The sequence below is a fragment of the Aspergillus chevalieri genome, chromosome 4, assembly GCF_016861735.1.
Source record: "Aspergillus chevalieri M1 DNA, chromosome 4, nearly complete sequence".
NCBI lineage: Eukaryota > Fungi > Ascomycota > Eurotiomycetes > Eurotiales > Aspergillaceae > Aspergillus > Aspergillus chevalieri.
In genome coordinates, this window is record NC_057365.1 from 2,886,659 (window position 1) to 2,908,464 (window position 21,806).

Below are 21,806 nucleotides of genomic sequence, written 5' to 3' on the forward strand. Positions count from 1 at the left end.
TGATGTTGGCACTGAGCTCTATTGAGTTAATTCATATACAATTTACTATGGGAACATCAATTGACACACTGGGGCTTTTATTCTGTCAATTCGAAAATAATCTGGTGGACATTGATGCAAATTATTCCGTTCAATACTCCCATTTCCTGTTACGGAATAGTAGCCTAAGGCATAAATATCCAAATCCGGCAAAAAGTCACATGTCACCCTAGCCCCAGCCAATCATAACCCATCGCATGCTTCATAATGATGCAGCAATATCAGAACATCCCTGAACAATCCTCAACCAATACCAGCTCTATTACACCTCTATAAATAAGTAAATATGATTGCCATTTTAACCTCCCTCCTAACCTTCGTCCTCGCAACCCTCTACTTTACCCACCGCTCCCTCCGCTCCACCCTCCACGCCCACCATGAATGCACCCTTCCTCCTCAAATCACAACCCGCATAACCTCCCTCCCGGCAGACCTGACTACACACCCCGAGAAATACATCATCTTCTACGACCAGGCCTCACGGCCAGTCTCCAGGCGCTTGCTCCCGGACCTCCCGCTCCCGGAATTACTAACCGCCCTCCTCCGCCGGAATATGGCAGCGTTTTCACATTTCCCGCAGGCGTGGCTGTTACGCCTGAATTGCCCTACGGAGAGGGTGAGTTTCTGCAGTAGTTACATCCAGAAATTAGAATTCGGGCAGGGGGAGTGCGTGTGTGGTGTTTACCGGGTTGCTGCGAGGAAGGAGGATTCGGTTGAGTTGGAGATGAGTCGGGGGGATGTGGTGGGGCGGTTGGTTATTGGGTATGTTGTTGATAAGGAGCAGGATACAGTGACATTTTCAAACGAGACGGTTATGTGGAGTCGGAAGGATGAAGATGGAGGGGGAGGAGGGAAGATTCCGTTGGAGAATCGGGTGGTGCGATTCTTTCATGAGATGACCGCTTGGTGGTTGATGGATTCGGGGGTATGTTATCTTATGGATATGGATGGGAGTGAAGTTGATGAAAGGGTTGCTTTTGAGAAGGATGGGGAGTGACTTCGTTTCTCGGGGAGGTTCATTGTTCTTACGCGGGATGTACCGTTATTCTTTGATCCCCGCTGGGAGTGACAAGGTCATGAATGAGACAAGGATGGATTATAACAGGAGTCCTCCGCTTGTTTTCTTTGTCAATACAAGAACATTGTCTCTTTCAATTCTGCTAGTGTCGTTCTTTCATCTTTAGATAGATCATGTCTCACCATGTCTTGATGCAAAGTATATAAGGTCGCTTCCAGCACCGCATTGTTCTTTCTCCAGTCTCTTGCTCAACACCCTTGAGGATAAAATTACTATATATAATCGCCTTCGAGATTCACTCAGAATGTGCAACTACACCTACCACCACGACCCTACCTGCGGTCACATAGCCTCCTTCAACGTCGACACCTGCACCGCGTTCACTTCTTCCCTGCGCATGGCAGAGTCAGAAACAGACAAACATCCTGTCTCCTGTACCAAGGCTATCCACAGCCATGACCTCGTCAGTCCAGCCAATCCCTCCCTCTGTCTGCAGTGCGAGCAAGAGTGGATGGAACGGGCAAAGAAGAGGGTTAAAGCTATGGCACTGGGAGAAACACTCCTAGACGAATACGAAGAACAGCCAGAATTCGTCCAGTTAGAAGGGCTGGACTGTCCTCCGAAGGTGGGACTGACCTTTACATTTTCTGCCCCAGAAGGCAAACAGAAAAAGCTAATCGGTTTGGGTATTACCATGGACGATGTTGAGCAGAAAAATCATGATGCCGATGTCGAAAACGATATTTTCATCAATGCCGGTGTCGATTACCTTATAAATAAAGATGATGATGGCCCCGAGTGTGACTACGAGAATGCCCATGAACATGACACTGACGAAGACGGTGAGTCTTGTCCGACAAACTCCCCCTTCACAAGTCAGGACTCCAGTTTCTTTGAACAAAGGCAGTACTTTGATTTCGATTTCGATTACGATTACGAAAATTCGCCCATTCCCGAGGAATATGTCCATGTCAGCGCAGTCGACGACGAAAGTAGCGGCGATGATGACATCGAACTCGTCTATCTCGACTACCCTAAAGCCACCCCAGACCACGGAAAACTCCTGCATGATCTCGAATCCAGCTCTGAAAGCATTGAAATAATCGAATTCTTCGACCTAAGTCGTGCATCCAGCCATCCGGAAATATCCTTCGGGGACGAAGAGAACATGCAGCTGGTATCAGGGACTCCGCGTAGTCCACGGACAAAAGAATTCAAAGAATTTGAGGAGAGTGTCAATGATGCAGCTCCGTCGGTTACGCATATAATGGACTTCCGGAGATTCTTCCGAAGGTCACTATGATGGGGAGGTGAGTGTTTATGTATTATATAGGGCTTGCGTTGGTGCTTACTTGGGTAGGGTTAATAGGGTTTTTGGACGGTGAATTATTCGTATATATAGACTGAGATTGTTTATTTGATTTGGCTAGGTTTGGTTTGCTGTTTTACGTGCTGATATTTTGAACTTACTGTTGTCTGGACGCAAGGTTCTTACAACCAGATTACACAGATGATTTATCGCTGCTGTTATATAGACTGTATTTATTTGCCGCATTTATTTTGATGGTTCAAGAAATAGAAAAAGAAATCGACATCATGAATATTCGCAAAACCCCGGATACAATGAAAGTAGCGTATAGCACTTTTAGGAGATTTGACGGCACCCCATGGGGCCTCACAAACCATACTCTGACTGAACATAGAGTATGAAAATTCCCCCTCTGTCGATAGTCTAACCTCAACGTATTTAAAAAATCTGAGGATAAACAATTCTAACCAGCCAGCCTAACCAGACAGTGGCATCGTCCTTCGGATAGCCGGCGCTGCTCGAGGCGCGTCATCCTTGCAGCACATCACTCTTGACTGTGCTCGCCGTGCCAGATTTGACAGAGAAGATGGCCACATCGAGAAACATACCCAAATAGTCTGCTTGTCATAAAAATAATTGCTTTGTTGAATAGCTGCAACCATGCGTCGGAATGTTGCGCTCTTCGGGTCCCGCTATTGGCATATACCACGAAAGCGAAGTGTAGCTGTCGGTTTCCTAAGCGCCGCTGGGCGGTTCTTGTCTTTCATTGAATGCGCTTATATGCTGTGTTTGAAGTCTCACTGTGCTCTTCTGAAGGCCAACGACGTTACATGCTGATGCGTCGTTAGTGACTCCGAGACCGACTGGGCTAGTCTAGACTCTGTTATATTATATGGCAGGCGAGTATTCATGTTCCGTGACAAAGTTAATACCCGCAAGATTGTGGATAGTATACCCTCCGCACATGCACTGGTATTTGCTCATGTATTGGTAGGGTGCTAGCCGTTCTGAATAGGTCAGCACATAGTGCTCAGCCAAGTCTGTAGCAATGAGTGCTTACCAAAATTGTCAGTCAGAAACTTCTATTTCTCCTGGATAAGATGTCCATTCCAATTTCACCTCTCAGTGGGGACTATGGTTCCTCATAGATGTGAAAGCTCCCCTCTGATGCACAGAGACCGTCGACACAGCGGCACTTTTGTCGATCAGAGAAAAAGTAATTGCAATATGTATGACGACAGAAGCATAGCTTGCTCAAGCAGGGCTCATGAGGGGCGTACGACGCAGCGAATTCCGTACGCGACACGCAGACGCGCGGAACAGGAATACTGGAACATAGGAAGAAATTGGAGAGCCATTTGTAAGGAAGATGGACGGAATGGCTCGGAAGAAGAGTTATTTTGATCGCAATTAAGTCAAGAAAACCTTTAGCTGAATTTCTGATTGCCAAAGGACTTGACCCACTATGTGCTGCAATGGTCTCAGTGCATGCAGGAAGGCAAAAGGCACCAAGTCCTGAAACTCAACCATGGAATAGACGCATATTTGTAACTATCAAGAAGAGAGACCATCCATGTGGGTATGCTCTTGTTTTCTGGACGCTTGCCCATTCTCTTGACCTCGACGATCGCCTTTCTTGTGTAAGCCTGTGTCGGAGGCAATCATAGTTGAGATAAACGATCTAGTTCTTTGGAGGTTAGATTTTGAACTCCATGGGCAACTCATTGCTAAAGTTCATGTCTGTATGCTACTTGCCTCATGATAGCTAGTGTGACAGTTCAAAAGATGAACGATCTGTGAAATCTCAAACAGACCAGTACGGTCTTCGACATTCTCCTCCGGCTCAGAAGCTCCCCCAGCAAGCCTTGCGCGAGAAATTTGCGTCAATACCAAGCGGACGGTGATCGATTGTTTTGCCTGCAAGCGGATGGCATCCACCAATCGTGTTGTAATGCCTCGTATTGCGTGTCCTTCCAGAACCCTATGGAAAGCGCAACAATGCTCGCATCTAGCCCGGTAAGGGACCAGCTGAGCTGGACTGGCCACAGTCGAACCGGGTCAATCCGTTGAAGCTAGAGGAAAAATCGATCGTACGTAACATAAGACGCACGATCGCAAGGTGGTAGCTTGCCAGTATTCGATAGAATATCCCTTCTTTGTGTTGTGTTGATACCAGTAACTCTCATGCCCAAACAGAAACCCCCATCATGCACAACAAATTTCAGCATCCACCGTTTAACTTGACGGTTCTTTGACAATATTTTGCATCTTCCGCTTTAGGCACACGCGGCTATAACCAAAAGAACTCGTGCCTTCGGAATTCTTTGGGGTTCAATGCATCTTGAAATTTTCTGCGCTGATCGCTGAGGGGAGCACAAAACCGTGACAGCCATAGTGAGTGTTGAGCACTGCTAAAGACGATTGGTTATCTCTATGAAGAGAACGGTTTGTGTAATCTACCTGTTCAGTATAATTACGGTGGAGTCACGGCAATTGTGACATGTACTCACCCCAAACTGTCCGGCGACTCGGCCAAGAGACACCCTTCCATCAAAATATCCAGGGACAAGATGCGTCGACAGATTGGCTCAATCCTTGGAAATTTCAGGTAGCGGTCTTATAAGCTTTCACTTGTTCAACTAAGTACTTTCTGTTGTCAAATCCCTTTCCAAACCGGCCCTGTTGCCTGTGATCAGAAGCATTGTTAGTATCGCTGTGGAAATGGACTTTGCAGGATCACTTACGAGGTGAAGTGACTGGAAAAGAACACTTCACTAATGATGCCTTGTGAGCTTCTACTACCCGCAGCGGATCACCTGCAAGACATGTAAAATACCCTTTGCGGTGTATCTATATAACGAAATTCTTCGTCACGGGACCGACGAGGAGAAAGGCCATATCTGCAGAGCTAGACTTAGTTGTTGTCACGGATGACTATTCAGAAATCATCGGTAAATACTCACCGGAGCGGTATCTCTAGCGATTTCAGTATAAGCCAGCCATTAGGTCGAACAGCCTGGGTTCGCGTAGCACTCCAGGGATTACTTTAAAAAGGGTCTATCCGCCATGTAAATGATTGTCTTGAGCTCTATCAGTCCACACACGTCAGCCAGCACAACAGAGATAGAGGATGGAGGTATTACGTACGGAACACATAGCTTTTCAATTCTTAACCAAAGTTTCGAACGACGCGTGTTCAGATTGTCGAATATGGAATCTAGAAGTCCTCATAGGCCAGAAAAGAAAAAACGTTGCAACGCGAAACCACATAAAGGGCATGAAGTGCTGCTTGGCAATTGTAGACGATAGCACCAGAGCTATACATAGGTGGCGATAGAGTGGATAGTTTTCTTGCGATCTCTCACAGAAAAAATCGGACGGCCGGCGACCAGCAGGATGCTTTCCCGCAACTGGGCCAGGACCACCAGCTGCGCCGGACTTCTCTATCCATGGAATGGGCTGGATGAGCACAGGCTCAATTACCCAGCTATTACTCCGGGAGGACAGCCCCTGCAGACCGATCCCAAGGCAGAAGCGCATCGTGCAGGACTTGGCGAGCTGATCTTGTTTAGTTCTCGCCACACAACTGACAGCAAAGAGATCAGCGAATACTCACCGAAGTTTTATACATATATATATAAATCAATTTAAAAGCAAACCATTGTTACCACGGAAAGTGCTCGCGTCGTGTAGCGCGAGCGGCGTAGACCAAAAACGGGACTTGTCAATTTGGCACGTTTTGCCAGTTTATGCTGTTCACGGTTTTGACAGTCTATGAAGGTCAGCTATTTCACTCGCGAATATTCAAAGCAGGATAGACATACGAATGTTGGAGTTTGCCATCGTCCAGGTACAACCGGGAACGGCCCTTGTGGTTTTGGGACATAGGTCTTCCGCTGGAGACACTATCGAAATCCGATGAGGTGTCATGGCAAGTGTAACCGGCACTCGCAAAAGGGCTTGAGATTCCTTCCTGATGGTTGCAGTGTGATATACAAGACTAATATATAAAACTGAGTGATATAAAACTGAGTAGTATAAGACTCAGTAGTATATAGAGCAAACACCAAGACGATGGCGACGGTGACGAAGAAGATGAAGACAATAAGGACAGCAAAAGACAAAGACGGATCAATTGAAAGAGCAGCCCTATTATGAGCCATTTCTTTTTCCATCAAACAGTGAATGCCATCATATACTCCACAATCTAACATCCCGCATCTATACAATCGGAACCCTTCCGAACCACCTCGGACATCGCTGCGACCCGGCTATCTGCATACATCTCCAACCCCATAAATACCCCGACATATTCATATCCAACAAACACTCCCGAACAAACCTCCTCCAACAAACGCATCCCAATTCAACCGAGAATTGAAAAACAGAAAAGGACATGTCCAAACCAAACATCGGCTTCGTGGGCCTAGGCGCCATGGGCTTCGGCATGGCCACCCACCTCGTCAAGTCCGGCTACAAAGTCCACGGCTACGACGTCTTCCCAGCGTCTGTTGAGCGTTTTGCGGCGGCGGGAGGGACTCCCGCATCGTCGTTACGAGAGTCTGCTGAGAATAAGCAGTTTTATATCTGCATGGTTGCGAGTGCGCCGCAGGCGCAGGAGGTGTTGTTTGGGGAGGGTGGGGTTGTTGAATGTATGTTTTGAGCCTGTTTACAGATTGGATTGGGTTGTTGTGTGGGTGTTTGCCAACAGAAACAGATTTGCCAACGAATGCGACGCTGATAATCACCTCCACCGTGCCGGCGTACTACGTCCAATCCGTCGCCGACGAGCTCGTTTCCCGCTCCCGTGGCGATGTCCTCCTCGTCGACTCCCCTGTCTCCGGGGGTACATTCCGCGCAGCTGACGGGACACTATCATTGATGTCCGGCGGCAGCGAGGAAGCCATCTCCTCCGCCCTTCCAATCCTCCAAGAACTCTCCGATGAGAAGAAGTTGTATCTTGTCCCCGGCGGCGTCGGCGCGGGAAGTAACATGAAGATGCTGCACCAGGTTCTTGCGGCGATTCATATCCTGGCTGCGAGTGAGGTTATGGGGTTTGCGGCGCGTTTGGGACTCAATGCTAGAGAGACGGAGGAGAGGTTGAGGGGCGGGAAGGGATGGACGTGGATGTTGGAGAATCGCTTTCCGAGGATGGTGGAGGAGGATTGGAATCCGGGGGCTAGTGCGTTGACGATTATCCTTAAGGATGCTGTGCGTCCCTCACCCTGGATTTGGATTGCACGATACTAACGATGGTAGGGGATTATTACTACATCCGCACGGCAAGCACACTTCCCGACACCGCTCTCCTCAACCTCAGAACAAATCTACCTCGCCGCACTATCCCAAGGCTACGCCTCCAAAGACGACTCGGCCATGGTCCGCCAGTATTTCCCCACCCCCATCGCCGACGTCTCCTCCTCTACCGAAATCGACGCCGAATCAGCCTACCAGCTCGTCCTCGACCTGGCACTAGGAATCAACCTCGTCGCGGCCGCCGAAGCAGTCGGTTTCGCATTACACCTGCAGACCGACTTCCCGCAGTTCTACGATCTCGTTAGCAACGCCGCCGGCGGGAGTCGCGTATTCAACGAACATGCGAATGAGATGAGGGATGGGGTAGGGGAGAGCGGGACGACGGGGGAGACGCTAGATGAGGCTATTGGGAGGTTGGAGAGGGTTGTGCAGAGGGCGAGGGATATGCATGTGCCGTTGCATTTGGGGAATGCGGCGTTGAGTGTGTTGTTGTTGGCACGGAGGAGGGTTGATGGCGGGGTGCCGAGTACGGGTGTTGTTCGGGTGTTTTCGTAGTTTGTTTTTCCCCCCCTGGGGTGGATGTGGGTAGTAGTGGGGATTGCCTGATTGGGAAGTGTGTGTGTATGTGATGTCAGTCGGGGGATGTCCGGCGCGGGGGTTCGGCTTGAAGGCCGATGCGCCATATTTGATATACCACGAGTAGTATAAAGACCTGCCTGAACAGGTCAATAGCATTGAATACCATTCCATTCAACTGAATTCAAATCAGCCCTCCAAAGGAAGCAAAATGCCCAATCCCCGCGCCATCCTCGACCACGCCTACACGCACCACTACGGCGTCCCCGCCATGTGCTGCTACAATCTCGAAGGCATCCTGGCGACTGTCCGCGCCGCTGAAGCAAAGCGCTCACCCGCCATGATCCTCCTCTTCCCCTGGGCAGTCCACTACGCCAACGGCCTGCTCGTGCACGCCGCCGCCGAAGCCGCCTCCACTGCATCGGTCCCTATCGCCGTGCACATGGACCACGCGCAGACGCCGGAGATTATCCGTCGCGCTGCGGACATCGGCGGCTTTGATGGGATTATGGTGGACATGTCGCACTATGAGAAGGAGGAGAACCTTGCGCTCACGCGGGAGCTTGTGGCGTACTGTCATGAGAGGGGGATTGCGACGGAGGCAGAGCCGGGGAGGATTGAGGGGGGTGAGGATGGGGTTGCTGATACTGCGGATTTGGAGGGGATGTTGACGACTCCTGAGGAGAGTGAGGAATTCGTTGCGACGGGGATTGACTGGCTTGCGCCTGCTTTTGGAAACGTGCATGGCGAGTATGGTCCTCGGGGGATTCAGCTGGAGTATGACAGACTGCTCTCGATTCGGCAGAAGGTTGGGGATCGGGTACGGCTGGTTCTGCACGGTGCAGACCCGTTTAACAAGGAGATTTTTCAGAAGTGCATTGAGTGTGGAGTGAGCAAGATCAATATCAACAAGGTGTTGAACAATGAGTTTGTGAGGGTTTGGGGCGAGAGGGCTGGCAAGGCGCCGTTGACAAGTGTTATCGAGGAGGCGACGGATGCGATGCAGAAGGCTGTCGAAAGGTGTATGGACATGCTGGGGTCGACGGGGCGTTACTGATCTTCATGTCATGTTGTTCTCTATACGGAGTAGAGACAGAGGGATGTTCACTTTAAATGCATACATGCCAGACCAAGGTCCTCACCAATTCCATGTGTTTCTGTACTCCGCAGATCTACACAATTAATTGCGTATTGACTGGAATGGCGAATATGGAGTGAAAAAGAAAAAAAGAAAGACATATATACACACTAGGGGAAAAAAAAAAAATGGACTATGTGGGAATCGAACCCACGACCTCCCGCATGCGAAGCGGGCGCACTACCACTGTGCTAACAGCCCTGATTATGTAACACTCACCATTGAGTGCCTGATGAGGCAAAATTCCGGATGGCAAATGCCGGTGATTGCCGCCTCCATACTCCCCGGAGTTTGAACAGTACAACAAAAGAAATATGAAGAAGAACAATCCATTTACACTATAGAAACATGCAACACCGTCCAGCACGGGAATCAAAGTACAAAAAAATTAAAACCGACAAAAGAATGCAGTAGAATCACATATCAGAAGGAAAGTCAGGTATAGCGCATTTTATCCTTTTTATCATCCGTTCCGAGTCTATGGCGCAGCAAGCTCCTTCTTGATCTGAGCAATCGCCAAAGCCGGGTTCAGACCCTTGGGGCAGGTCCGCGAGCAGTTGAGAATGGTGTGGCAACGGTACACACTCATGCTGTTGTCCAGAGCGGCCTTGCGCTCGGCCTTGCGCTCGTCACGCGAGTCGGCCAACCACCGGTACGACTGCAGGAGAATGGCGGGTCCGAGGTACTCCTCGCTGTTCCACCAGTACGAGGGACACGAGGTCGAGCAGCAGGCGCACAGAATGCATTCGTAGAGACCGTCCAGCTTCTTCCGGTCCTCGGGGCTTTGGCGGAATTCAAGGCCCTGCTATAGTTAGCACCGTCCAATTCAACCTTTGAATCCAGTATGACTTACGTCCTCGGCAGGAGTGTCACGCTGCAAGTACGGCTTGATCGACTTGTACTGCTTGTAGAAGTGGGTCAAGTCAGGGACCAAGTCCTTGACCACGTACATGTGAGGCAATGGGTAGATGCGCGACTGTTGGGTGGTCTCGGTCGGAATGCGGCCTACAAATTAGCTTCTTGTTTCAAGCAAGCCAGCCGAATACATACATAAACAAGCAAGAGTGTTGACACCGTCAATGTTCATGGCGCAACTTCCACAGATACCCTCTCTGCAGCTTCTCCGGAAAGTCAAGGTCGGGTCGAGTTCGTTCTTGATGCGGATGAGCGCATCCAGCATCATGGGACCGGTCTTGTTCAGATCCAACTGGTAGCTCTGCATCTTGGGCTTCTCGGTGGGCTGGTCCGGGTTCCAGCGGTAGACGTGGAAGGTCTTCATGCGAGCATCGGGGGAGGGCTTTTGCTCTGCAACATCGGAGGTCTGGGTCGCGGGAATGGTCTTGGGGTTGGCATATCCGGTGGCAGTCGTCGGGTTATCTCTCTCGACGGTCGCGTAGGAACGAGCAAAGACGGCAGGACGGAAGAGGGGCCTCGAGGAGGCGAAGAGGCGCGAAGTCGAGCGAAGGGCAGCCATGGCGTATATTCGTAGAAGGGTTTGCAATTGGGATAGAGGACGCTGCTCTGCAGGTATACAGTGGAGAGAAAGCAACAGCCAGCACAAGGCCTATACAGAACAATAATCAATAATGATCACAATCGACGACGAGAAAAGCAGAGGCAACGCTAACCTCGGGCAGACGGTCGGCTATCGCCTGACTAAGCCCTGGGCGGCCAATCACGGTGTGGCTAATTGAAAGCGTCGGGGACTCACGGCAATCGAATGTCGGGTTCTCTCCTACCTTAACGGTGACTTCATGGCACTATTGCCATTTATATCTAAGAAGGAAATCACTTTCAATCTCTCTATTCTATCTCTCTTCATGGCTGGTACCCGGAACTCGATCCCGATGTCTTCACGTGATCCTGCCTGAGGCACCAATGGAAATGCGTTCATCCGGCGTCATTTAGCCGTAAGGGGTAATAAATCCATACACACGCCATGTTGAGACAGGCCAGGTCAACGAACAGATCAAAGCCTAAGTTCATCTTCGGCTTGTGCATCGAATAATGGAAGTCGTCGCCCCGTGGGTTTATAGTCTGGAACAGGCATCCCTGCACTGCTTTTTGAGGGCCGTCAATGAGCTCGAATTTGTCTGGCTTCGATTCAGGTAATCGCTTTTAATGGTTAGTTTTGCAGCTGCTTGCAACAGGCTATTTTCCCAGGCCGTACTTCCTCTTGTTTCGAGAAAATTGTTGCGGAGGGCTCAGCTCAGAGCGTGGCTGATGTTCCTTGCTGGTTTCCAGACATGGGTTTCCGATGCGCCCTAGTAATGTGAAAAAGACCCGTATCTCATTAGATGCAGATGTTGGGCAACTTGCCTTAAAGCATAAAATGAGTTTATCCAACTTCACATAATCTGAGTCAGGTTGGAGAATGCCCGTTTTGTATACCGTGGCTCCCCTTAGGAACGCTCTGTATTTCCCATACAGTCGATGGTCGTTTTGTTGACAGGCCGCTACCGGATAGAATCGTACCATGTTCTCTCTCTATGCTCTCTCTCGGTGCAGCATATACATGACCCAGGCGATTGACTCCTATACTCCGAAACCTCTAGGTCACGGTACTGGTCTTTTTGTGGCACTGTCAATCTCGCTCTATATCAACCCAGACATCTTAATGGAAGCACGACCTCCTCTGCACATGCATGGTTCACAATAAACCGCGTGCAGTCCCTAACAGAAATACCCTCATCGGGCCCATGCTTAGCTTCGCGTCCTGAAGTCGACGAATGAATGACATGGCCATCTACTGGCTGGACTTCCTCCTGCTTCAGGAAGACGGTTCCGTTGTAATTCGAAACAAAACCATACTTGACCTGCGCCTGATACATATAATCTGCAATTTGCGCTAAGATGTAAGGTCAGCTCATTCATGCCAACATACTAGCACTCCCATTGGTTACTGGGCTTGTGAAATCTTTCCTCTGATGGACATCCTGGCTGCGCCTATATCTCTCCGAGATCATATCTAGCTAAACGTGTTGCACTAATCGGTTTAGCATGGCGAGTTTCTGGATAATCCATTTCATGGTGCTTATAAAACCATAACGCCGGGAAAAGAAGCCTCCGCCGGCCGTGTCCCTGTTAGGATAATACTGAATCATAGCCAATACAGGGTTGTTCTTCGCGTGCGGTGAAGATACCCCTCCAGGTGACTTCCTTCCGTGTCCCGGAAAGTCTGACCGTTTTCTCTTTAGTTGGTGACATTGATGAATTCCTGGTCCCGTTGGATTTCCTCCTCGTATGTGTAGACATGGGAGGCGGCAAGATTCACTGTCGTAAAGACATGGTTGATTGCCACCTTTCTGGGTTGAGAAGCCCATGTGCAGCCCAGATCGGATTTGAGATGCGCCCCCTGGCACTAAACAATTCACGAGGCTGTTGAAAATGTTTCCCAGGCCATCCTTCCTCTCGTTTGAGGAAGATGGGTTCATCGCAGTTTGAAAGAAAGCCGTATCGCGATCATTAGGTGCAAATAGCGGGCAATTTGCCCTAAGGCACAGCGTTAGTTTGTCCTCCTCGGCGTACGGGGTAGACTGGGAGTAGAACCTCTCTCAATCCTTTACCGTTCAATAAAGCCCTGGTCTCCATTCAATTTTTTTTTTTTTTCGTGTGTATAAATGTGCGTGGCCCCTTTCTCTTCGGCAAACCTGTCTTTCCTTTCCAATGGTGCGTAACGACATGACAGTGCCACCGTGGACCAACAATCCCGCCTCCCCGATATAAAGTCCGACCTTATAGTCGCTTTGTGGTGCTATCATTTTAAATGGAACTTTGTGATCATATGGCAGAAATTTACCCTGGCGCTGACAATTTCATCTGATCGTGCTCGAGTGATTTCCTAGTAGTATCAAACGAGAACGACAGCATCAGAACTGAGATGTTCTGTCGGGGGACAAGACACTGTGCTCTCGCTGTCGACAACTCCGGCTCCTAGCAGAAAATGCTGGGGCCATTCGATGCTTACACCAATGGCTGGCTGCTTGCATGTCCAACAATTTTGACACTCGGCGAAAATAATGTATGGGAGAAATCGATTCAAGAAAGAATGCTTGATGCCAAAAACTTTTCATTGCATTCAGTCGAAATCCATCGAGTAGTCGTCGGTCAAGGGAGACTTTATTCCCGCTTGGATCCATTCTCGAGGGCAACCATGCTCCAAGTCGTGCTGACATGTCCAGATTAATGGATGAAATGACAATTGCAGACAGCCCGTTTTCCCAGCTGATTTTCTTCTTGCTTGAAGATTGCAGCCGTACTTCAACTGTGGCTGATGCATGAGAATCGAAATTTTCGCCGAAACCTGTCAGTTTACACCCAAAAAAATGAAAAGGTGTAAGTAAACGTCAGGCACCAGATGATGTCAAATGACAGGTATTCTACGAATTGATGGTGTGATTCAGAGCCACCCAAAAAGAAGGACCTTGTCTTGGCTGAAGTTCAGTATATTATCTGGGACCTCGCGAAGCCCCCTCGAGGGTACAGTTTCTCTCGAGAGACGAATCCATACCCAGACACGTCTGCCTGGAGGTGTAGTTACACTACTCGCTAGCCGGATAAATCTAGTTAATAATATTCTGTCTGGGCGAAAGCCCTTTGGGTAGAGGATTCAAGGAAGTGCTAGACCAAGGAATCCACCACGGAGTCTCAACTGATGTCCGGATTGGTTCTTTCCACGATAGGCTTCACTACGATTCGTCGGCCACGGTGGATTACATTCGCTGCATTGTTTGTTCATGGAAGAAGACCCTATCAGGGTACCTGATGTCCCGAAATCTAAGGTCCTTACACAATTTTGACAAACCTCGGTTGTTCTTGAGTGGATTGAGTACAATCATACGACTCCTTAAATATTCGACATTCTCCTTAATATACAGCACAGTAAACCTCATCTCTTTCTCAAAATCACGAAATGAACAGTGATAGTCACTCATCCACCGGCTCTGATGGGTCACGGCTGAGGGTCCGACAAATCCACATTTTTCCAGACTGCCCCGGTTAATTGTTCCAGTAAGTGTTCGGAAATCATTCGGTCCACAACAGCAAACAAAAAAATCAGATAAGCGTCTCAAGGTGAAATCTAGAGTTTCCATCAGCCCTGTCAGCCGGGGCACTTTCCCTGTGCTTCTCGGAGGTTTCCTAATCGGGAATCGTGAGACGCTCGGAGGGGACTCAATATAAGATTAATCAATCCATATTGTGTTAACCTGCTGCTGCTGCTGTCGCCGAAATTGGTGTTAGCTCAGGTACTTCTGGGTCTGGATATTATCCGTTTATATCCCGATATTAACCTACATGACTGCGTGGGAGTACTCAAGGTATAAAATGTTTAACGGCCGCTGATCGATACTGCTTAGACCATCCATCCATTCCATTCTTTTCTTTCTTCGCCGACCAGTTTATATAGTCTTTCGTTTTTTTTTTGTTTCTCTCTGTTGACCATGAGATACACCTCCCTCTTCACCGCAGCAGTCGCTGCCTTCACCACCACCACCACCGCAATCAGCGTCTCCGGCTCCGCCGAAGGCTTCGCGAAAGGTGTGACCGGCGGTGGTGATGCGACCCCCGTCTACCCCTCCTCCACGGACGAGCTGGTCTCGTACCTGGGCGATGATGAGGCGCGCGTGATCGTCCTCTCCAAGACCTTCGACTTCACAGGTACCGAGGGCACGACTACCGGGACTGGCTGCGCGCCTTGGGGTACCGGCTCGGCCTGTCAGCAGGCGATCAACTCGAATGACTGGTGCACCAACTACCAGCCTGATGCGCCGAGTGTCAGTGTGAAGTATGATAATGCGGGTACATTGGGTATTACTGTTGCGTCGGATAAGACTATTCTGGGTGAGGGCTCGAAGGGTATTATCAAGGGCAAGGGGTTGCGGATTGTCAGCGGTGCTTCGAACATTATTATTCAGTGAGTTCTATCAGTTCTATCCCCTTTCAAATTTCCGTGTCTAACAGAAACAGGAATATCGCTGTCACCGATATCAACCCCCAGTATGTCTGGGGAGGTGACGGTATCACCCTGAACGACTGTGACCTTGTCTGGATCGACCACGTTACCGTAGGTCCCCTTCACTTCCTCCTATATCAAGATAAAGAAGCTAAAAAAAGTACAGACCGAGCGCATTGGTCGCCAGCACATCGTCCTCGGAACCAAGGAAGACAACCGCGTCACCATTTCCAACTCCTTCATCAACGGTGAATCCGACTACTCCGCCACCTGCGACGGCTACCACTACTGGGGCATCTACCTCGACGGCAACAACGATCTGGTCACTTTGAAGGGTAACTACATCTACCACACCAGTGGCCGCTCTCCTAAGATCCAGGGTAACACCTTGCTGCACGCTGTAAGCTTTCCTCCCTTTAAAACAAACCTGCGCATTCTGGGATAATATTAATAATAACGATAGGTCAACAACTACTGGCACGACAACTCCGGCCACGCCTTCGAGATCGGCGAGGGTGGTTACGTCCTTGCTGAGGGTAATGTTTTCCAGGATGTTACTACCCCCGTCGAGGACCCCGTTGATGGCCAGCTCTTCACTTCCCCTGACTCCAGCACCAACGCTCAGTGTTCCTCGTACCTTGGCAGAGACTGTCAGATCAACGGTTTTGGTAGCTCTGGTACCTTCAACCAGGCCGATACTAGCCTGCTGTCTAAGTTCAAGGGTCAGAACATTGCTTCTGCTGATACTTACTCTAATGTTGCCTCGAGCGTTACCAGCAACGCCGGTCAGGGACACCTGTAAAGACAAAAGAGAGGAGGTTCAGAGCACACGTTGCTCATGTCGGACGACATAGCCCTAGCGGCTAGCTGGTGAACTCGACATAATATCACTTCTCTTCTTGTATCTACTTCATTGCTCCGTTTGGATCCTTATTAGTTAAAAATAACTCATTCCACGGTTCAATTGATTGACTTTGAGGATAATATATACAAGTCTTCATGGAACATTTATCAAACCCGAATAGCTGCTAAGCACCAAACAACGATGCGCAGAATCAGTTGACAGTAATCAATCCTGGTCCAAACGCCGTCGCCTGTGACACTTCGGCTGCATTCGCAAACGGTCCGCCACTGGTGGTTACCGCTGCGATTGTCAATCCGTTCAAAAGGTACTTCTCATACGGAAACAACACTTCAGCCACCACCGTTTCATTATTGCTAGAGATAATGTTCATTCGCTCGACGATGGGCGTATTCAGCTGGTTGATATAGGCTATCCACAGTTGTCCCGGATTACCGCCCGTGGTAGGCTTCCAGGAGACCCGAATGAGCTGCGTTTGGGGACCAGGAGGCGTAAGGATGTTCAGCGGCTGGAAGGTACGCAGAGGAATATCGACGATGCTAGAGTAGTTGCTCGGCACGATGAATCTCTGGACAGCCGAGAAGAGAAAGTCGACATTTCCCGTCGTCGGAAAAGGCACAGCACTAGCTACCTTGTTTTGAAGAATGCGGAACCAGCCGGACTGCTGCCCCTTCTGACCGGCTATAGACGTTGCGAAAAGGGCCAGGTCGAAGTCACTTCCCCTGGCGAACCGCGTGACGATATCTTGCATCGTGCCCAGTTTCAAATTCGTAAAAACCTCTCCCAGTGCAATTGCAGATTTGTAGTCGGACACAGGGAAACTATAATGACAAGGCCGAACAGTGTTGAGGTTGAAACGTCGTAGGCCATTGTTTTCCGCGATCGTCTGCAGTTCTGCTTGCTGCTGCTATTAGCACTAATAGTCTCTCTCCATAAAGCCAGCACGTACAGCAAGCAGCGTAGTCAAAGACTTGAGAATCATGTCACGCTCCTGCGCGTTGGCAATCTGGTAGCCCGGAACGTTGGTGGTGATATTTCGAAAGAGTTCGTCGAAGAAGGCCACTTCGGACAATTCAGTAAACGCCATGACCTTCAAGTTGTTGATACCCTCGCTGCTAATACGCATCGGAGGGGGCGTGTTTGGCAACGTGCCACCGGCTCGCATCTGGATCGATTCAATTTGGCTTGGGGACGGATCGGGTAGACTGTCAGGGAGAGGGAAATCGACCTGCTTGGACTGGGTCGAGGCAAGGAAAGCAATGGAAGAAGCTGCCAAGAGGCAAAAGACAGAGGATTTGAGGAAGAACATTCTCGTTGAGATGCAAAAAGAGATGCGATTGTCACCAAGAGTGATGTTGATGCCAAGGGAACGCAGAATGCTGTTTGGGATGGATTTGGAAGAGGTTGAATTTGGAGGAGAGAAGAAGAAACAACAGAAGGCAGGATACAGAAGGAGGTGCTGCCTCGATCGAAATGCGCTCCCGAATGAGTGTACGGAAGGTACGACCGCATGGTTTCCATTTAGGGTAAGAGCAGGCCACGCCGTCTCGATGGAAACTCCGGCTCCGAACATCATGTCTTGCCTAAGTCTACCTGAGCCAGAAAACAGTGAAATTCGCCTTTCTGTATAGATTTTATCTTTATCTATCCTGCCACACATCTCGAAACCAGCCACAACAAACTAATCGCATCAAGCTCCAGAAACCAACGGCACTCCTTTTCTACTTGTCAGAATGCCCGTACTTTCTGCCGTAAAGTACGTCTTCGGGTTCGTCAAACCAAAGTCTAAACACACGCGAAGGGAACCAGAGTTGCAAAACATAACTAAGCCAATCTTCTGATGAGCAGGACAACATCCCGAGAACACATCATATTAAAGATAAGAATAACCCTGAATATGAGTTGGTGCGATAGTAGCCGGAGAAGATCAACGTCGAACCAGTTTACATCTTCAACAACCACATCTCAGTCTGGTAGGTAGAGTAATTCCCGAGCGTTCGAATGCAAGCTAGAATCCAAACAGATTCTTGTCTTCATGATAGCCCCAGTCCTTAAGTACTGGCAGCACCGCTTTCTTGATCATTGCTGGAGGTCCGCATAAGAGGGCCACAGATCTATCGTCTGGTTCAAACGCATACTGGCGGAGAATCCTTTCGTTTACATGGCCCGTTTCGCCTGACCAATCTTTCCCCGGATTAGACAAAACATGGATGATACTAAATTGGTCCGAGTTGTCTTGCGCAAATTGATCAAGTTCTGTACGCAATAGAATATCATCCTCGGTTTTGTTGGCATCGATAACCCTGATTTCTGTTCGATCTTCCTCTGTCAATAGAATCCTGGCGACAAGTTGGTACCCCGGGGTTATCCCTGAACCACCAAGAATCAGGGTGACACGATCGAAAGAATACTTTTTGTTGTCAACGAGGATCTCCCCATTACCCTGATATCTGATTTGCCCAGATGGTCCTTTCACTTCCACCACTTCACCCTCCCGAAGACAGTCCAGAATATTCGACATGGTTCCTCCTGGCTGTCCTGGATCTGGATAGTACGTCTTTACGACTAGATCGAAACTTCCTCCGTCTTGGCTCGAGAGGATTGGCCAAACGGGAGTGTACGGACGAAAAACCAGTCGATCTCGGAAGTGAAATCCCAGTTGCACATGTTGACCAGTTTCCAACCCTAATGTTTTGGAGGACGGCGGCAGTTGAAATGTATACCGACTGGTATCCCCTGAAATCTTGGTTTTTCGCACAAGTCGCACCAATGTCCATCTGCGTTGTAGCTATGGGTGAGTCTTGCATACCTCTAGTAATGGACTGCAAATGTGCTGAACACGAGACTTACTTATGCCGGCTAAGTGCTACATCCGTATCCCTTCTGGCCGACATAGCCCTCTGTTTGGCTTTCTGTTCGGCCATGTGTTTCATAAATTCCTTTACTTTGTCGGTCACCACTCCCAAGGCGCATTCTACCCACACTTGTTAACGATCTACCACAAAAACCACGATAATGGATCACACCTTGCAACTTCCTTTGGGCAAAGTCATCGTGAATACTCTCAAAGGCCTCCGTCGTCTCCGAATGAACTCGCCCAGCATGATTGAGGATCGGTGTTATGCCACCAGGGTGCCAACTCAGAACACTGGTGGCATCGTACACTTTATCATTGATCACGATCCAGCAGTCCCGTTCACTGGAATGATTTTCTATTTCCTCTCGAGTGAACTGTTTCTGAGGAGCTATTGCGGAGCGCTTAGCTTGCTCCATTTGAATCTCTGTGGATGGTTTCATCCATCCGCCTTCTCCAGAACCTGGTTCGCAGGGATGACGAAACATCAAGAGCAACTCGTTTGTGTCAGGGGCGTTGATGACTTGTGGCTTGACCACGTACTGGCAATTGTTCATCATTCTGGGATACTTAGTGTGATTGAAACGTATGTGTGGAAGAGCCGACTTACCCTGTCAAATTCCAAGAAGGCGTATTAGGCTGCGTATTCTTACCTACATCAAAGCATCGCACGGTAATGGTTTGGGCCTCCAGCATTCGTGAAAGGTCAACATCAACATGCCAAAACAGCCATGTCCAAAATTTCTTTCCGTGCCGCAGTGGTGCTTCAGGATACTGCATGACAATGTTAGTCCTCGAAAAAGGCAAATGCTCATCTGGTCATAGCTTACCCGCCGCACGCAGTACAACCAGTTTTCACCTCCATCCAGGCTGATCTCAACACGCTGTACTTCCTGCCCGCCTCCACTATATGCAAATCCTTCTATCCGATATGTTTGGCCTGTCTTTACATCGATGAGCCTTATTGACTCACCTTGGGCTGGTTTCACAATGATAGAGTTCAATGCCTGTTCATTGCAGATGGTACTCGGGTTGTGGAATAAAATGTCCGCAAATTCGGAGTTCGGATCTGTCACAAAGCGGGGAAGAACACGGTTGTCATATATATGGTAGTAACTGTCATTCTCACGATCTGTCACCCATATATTCGCCAGCCACTTCACGCACCGACCTCCAATATATCCAGGGATGATCAGTCGGAGCGGATATCCATGATCAGCTGGCAGAGGGCTGTTATTCATTTCATAAGCGAGCAAAACGTCGTTATTCGGATCCATAGCGTATTCCAAGGGTATACAGGTGGAATACCTCCCTTCGCTGAGTTCATCTGCGCCCTCAAAATGAACCCAAAGACTCGCACTTGGGTAGTCGTCCAATAACTGCATGATATCAGCTTTCAAAAGCACATCCCGCAACAGAACTCCTTTCCAGTACGCGCAACTGACAGCCCCAGGGCCGAAATTGAACCCTTTGGACCGCCTAATCATATTGAGTTCCTTCCGGCGGTTGCCATCACAGGCCAGAAGAACCGGAATATTTACGCTTTCAAATTGGTCTGTTAGGTCATCCATGAGAAGTGCCAGAGATCTTCCAGCTGATATCTCAAGTTTATGATTCGCCCACTCCAAGTTCGGAACTGAGCCATGATTTCGGACATAATGAAGTCGGTTCGGTGTGATAAGGCCTGCATCAAAAAGCTGTGACAAATCCGGCTCTGCGTTCAACGGATTTTTACCAGTGATTCGGATTAGAGTGTCGGGTCGCGCAATCCAGTTATCTGGGCTGAATTGATCCAACTCGTCAATTTGCGTGGACGTCATTTCAGTCCACGCAGGCGAACGGCCTTTGCCGTCATTCTGTTTCATCGAGCGTATATGTTCCGCCTCCTCACATAAATTCCGCAAAAACGCCTGCTGCTCCGGGCTGTATTCAGGTTTACTCTCGTTTTCTTTCTTTCCCTTCTTGGATTCGGGTTCCGAGTCCTCTTCTTTGTCTGTGTCCTGCGTTTGCCGTTTCTCTTCTTCGTGTTGGCGCTTTTTCTCGTTAATGAGCCAACCTTGTCCCTCTTTGATAAAATCTTCTGTAATGTGCAGGACATATCGCCGGTTCTTCGGATGGACTTCTGGTCGTTTAAATTCAAAGTCCTACAGTAAAGATGAGAAATGAGGTTAGTTTCTCTTTCTTCTGCTGCAGGTACGCACTCGAACTGACCTCTTGTTTGGCAATGAAGTCGCGAACAGTGAGCAGTTCTCCGCGGGCTGCCTTTTCTTTCAATTCTTGGATCTTCTCCTCGGCCTCTTCTTCAATTGCAAACCGCCAGTCATCTCCGGAATGTGTCAGACCGGGGAATCGGTCATCGCCGTCTCGCAACCCTACCCGATGACTGTGTGTCTTGGTCCAATGTGGCTCATTGAAAATATCTTTCTTCGATGCTCCTGATGTCTCCGGCATCTTACTTCACAGAAAGCAATTGGTTCTTTCGGGTGAGTTTGATCAAGGCAATGTTCAGCATCTGCCTAGATTCCGATTTAGACGCTTCGATTCTGTAGTCTTTCAGAAAATCTCAATCGTGTCCATGGCCCGTCTGTCTAAGTTAAAAGGTTTGCTTACGTCGTCCTGTTTGATACTTCTGACGTCATGGCCGGTTGTTCAGCTATATGTACGGAATTGGGAGTGAACAGTAAATTAGTCCTCTTGAGTTCTATGCGAGCCATACCATTTGCTTTCTCCTAGACAGACTTTTTGATAAACAGAGACAGAGCTCCTCCCACACCGGCGAGTGCTGTAACGAGCTCCCAAAC

The 21,806-nt window shown here is 49.1% G+C and overlaps 7 protein-coding genes and 1 non-coding gene across 8 annotated transcripts; 4 read left to right on the forward strand and 4 right to left on the reverse strand.

Annotated features, from left to right (window-relative positions):
- Window positions 1-325: 325 nt before the first annotated feature.
- On the forward strand, window positions 326-1,036 carry ACHE_41039S (uncharacterized protein; the record flags this gene model as incomplete). The annotated part of the gene is made up of 1 exon (XM_043279305.1): window positions 326-1,036. One exon carries the CDS (start codon window positions 326-328, stop codon window positions 1,034-1,036), a length of 711 nt encoding a protein of 236 aa, XP_043136997.1.
- A 325-nt stretch (window positions 1,037-1,361) lies between these two features.
- ACHE_41040S (uncharacterized protein) lies at window positions 1,362-2,360 on the forward strand (the record flags this gene model as incomplete). The annotated part of the gene is made up of 1 exon (XM_043279306.1): window positions 1,362-2,360. The coding sequence occupies one exon, from the start codon at window positions 1,362-1,364 to the stop codon at window positions 2,358-2,360; it is 999 nt and encodes a 332-aa protein (XP_043136998.1).
- A 6,109-nt stretch (window positions 2,361-8,469) lies between these two features.
- On the forward strand, window positions 8,470-9,255 carry ACHE_41041S (class II fructose-bisphosphate aldolase; the record flags this gene model as incomplete). Its single annotated transcript, XM_043279307.1, has 1 exon — window positions 8,470-9,255. One exon carries the CDS (start codon window positions 8,470-8,472, stop codon window positions 9,253-9,255), a length of 786 nt encoding a protein of 261 aa, XP_043136999.1.
- Window positions 9,256-9,465: 210 nt separating this feature from the next.
- ACHE_t40015A lies at window positions 9,466-9,537 on the reverse strand. Its single transcript has one exon. It is a non-coding gene; the product is annotated as a tRNA-Ala (tRNA).
- Window positions 9,538-9,814: 277 nt separating this feature from the next.
- sdh2 (succinate dehydrogenase iron-sulfur protein subunit SDH2) lies at window positions 9,815-10,810 on the reverse strand (the record flags this gene model as incomplete). Its single annotated transcript, XM_043279308.1, has 3 exons — window positions 9,815-10,138; window positions 10,190-10,341; window positions 10,387-10,810. 3 exons carry the CDS (start codon window positions 10,808-10,810, stop codon window positions 9,815-9,817), a joined length of 900 nt encoding a protein of 299 aa, XP_043137000.1.
- A 3,967-nt stretch (window positions 10,811-14,777) lies between these two features.
- ACHE_41043S (polysaccharide lyase family 1 protein) lies at window positions 14,778-16,091 on the forward strand (the record flags this gene model as incomplete). Its single annotated transcript, XM_043279310.1, has 4 exons — window positions 14,778-15,250; window positions 15,304-15,400; window positions 15,456-15,689; window positions 15,753-16,091. The coding sequence occupies 4 exons, from the start codon at window positions 14,778-14,780 to the stop codon at window positions 16,089-16,091; spliced, it is 1,143 nt and encodes a 380-aa protein (XP_043137001.1).
- Window positions 16,092-16,344: 253 nt separating this feature from the next.
- On the reverse strand, window positions 16,345-17,460 carry ACHE_41044A (putative sexual development protein (LsdA); the record flags this gene model as incomplete). The annotated part of the gene is made up of 2 exons (XM_043279311.1): window positions 16,345-17,052; window positions 17,101-17,460. 2 exons carry the CDS (start codon window positions 17,458-17,460, stop codon window positions 16,345-16,347), a joined length of 1,068 nt encoding a protein of 355 aa, XP_043137002.1.
- Window positions 17,461-18,159: 699 nt separating this feature from the next.
- ACHE_41045A (putative nitrate reductase) lies at window positions 18,160-21,456 on the reverse strand (the record flags this gene model as incomplete). Its single annotated transcript, XM_043279312.1, has 6 exons — window positions 18,160-18,928; window positions 19,002-19,125; window positions 19,178-19,566; window positions 19,616-19,779; window positions 19,836-21,149; window positions 21,217-21,456. The coding sequence occupies 6 exons, from the start codon at window positions 21,454-21,456 to the stop codon at window positions 18,160-18,162; spliced, it is 3,000 nt and encodes a 999-aa protein (XP_043137003.1).
- Between the last annotated feature and the right edge of the window lie 350 nt (window positions 21,457-21,806).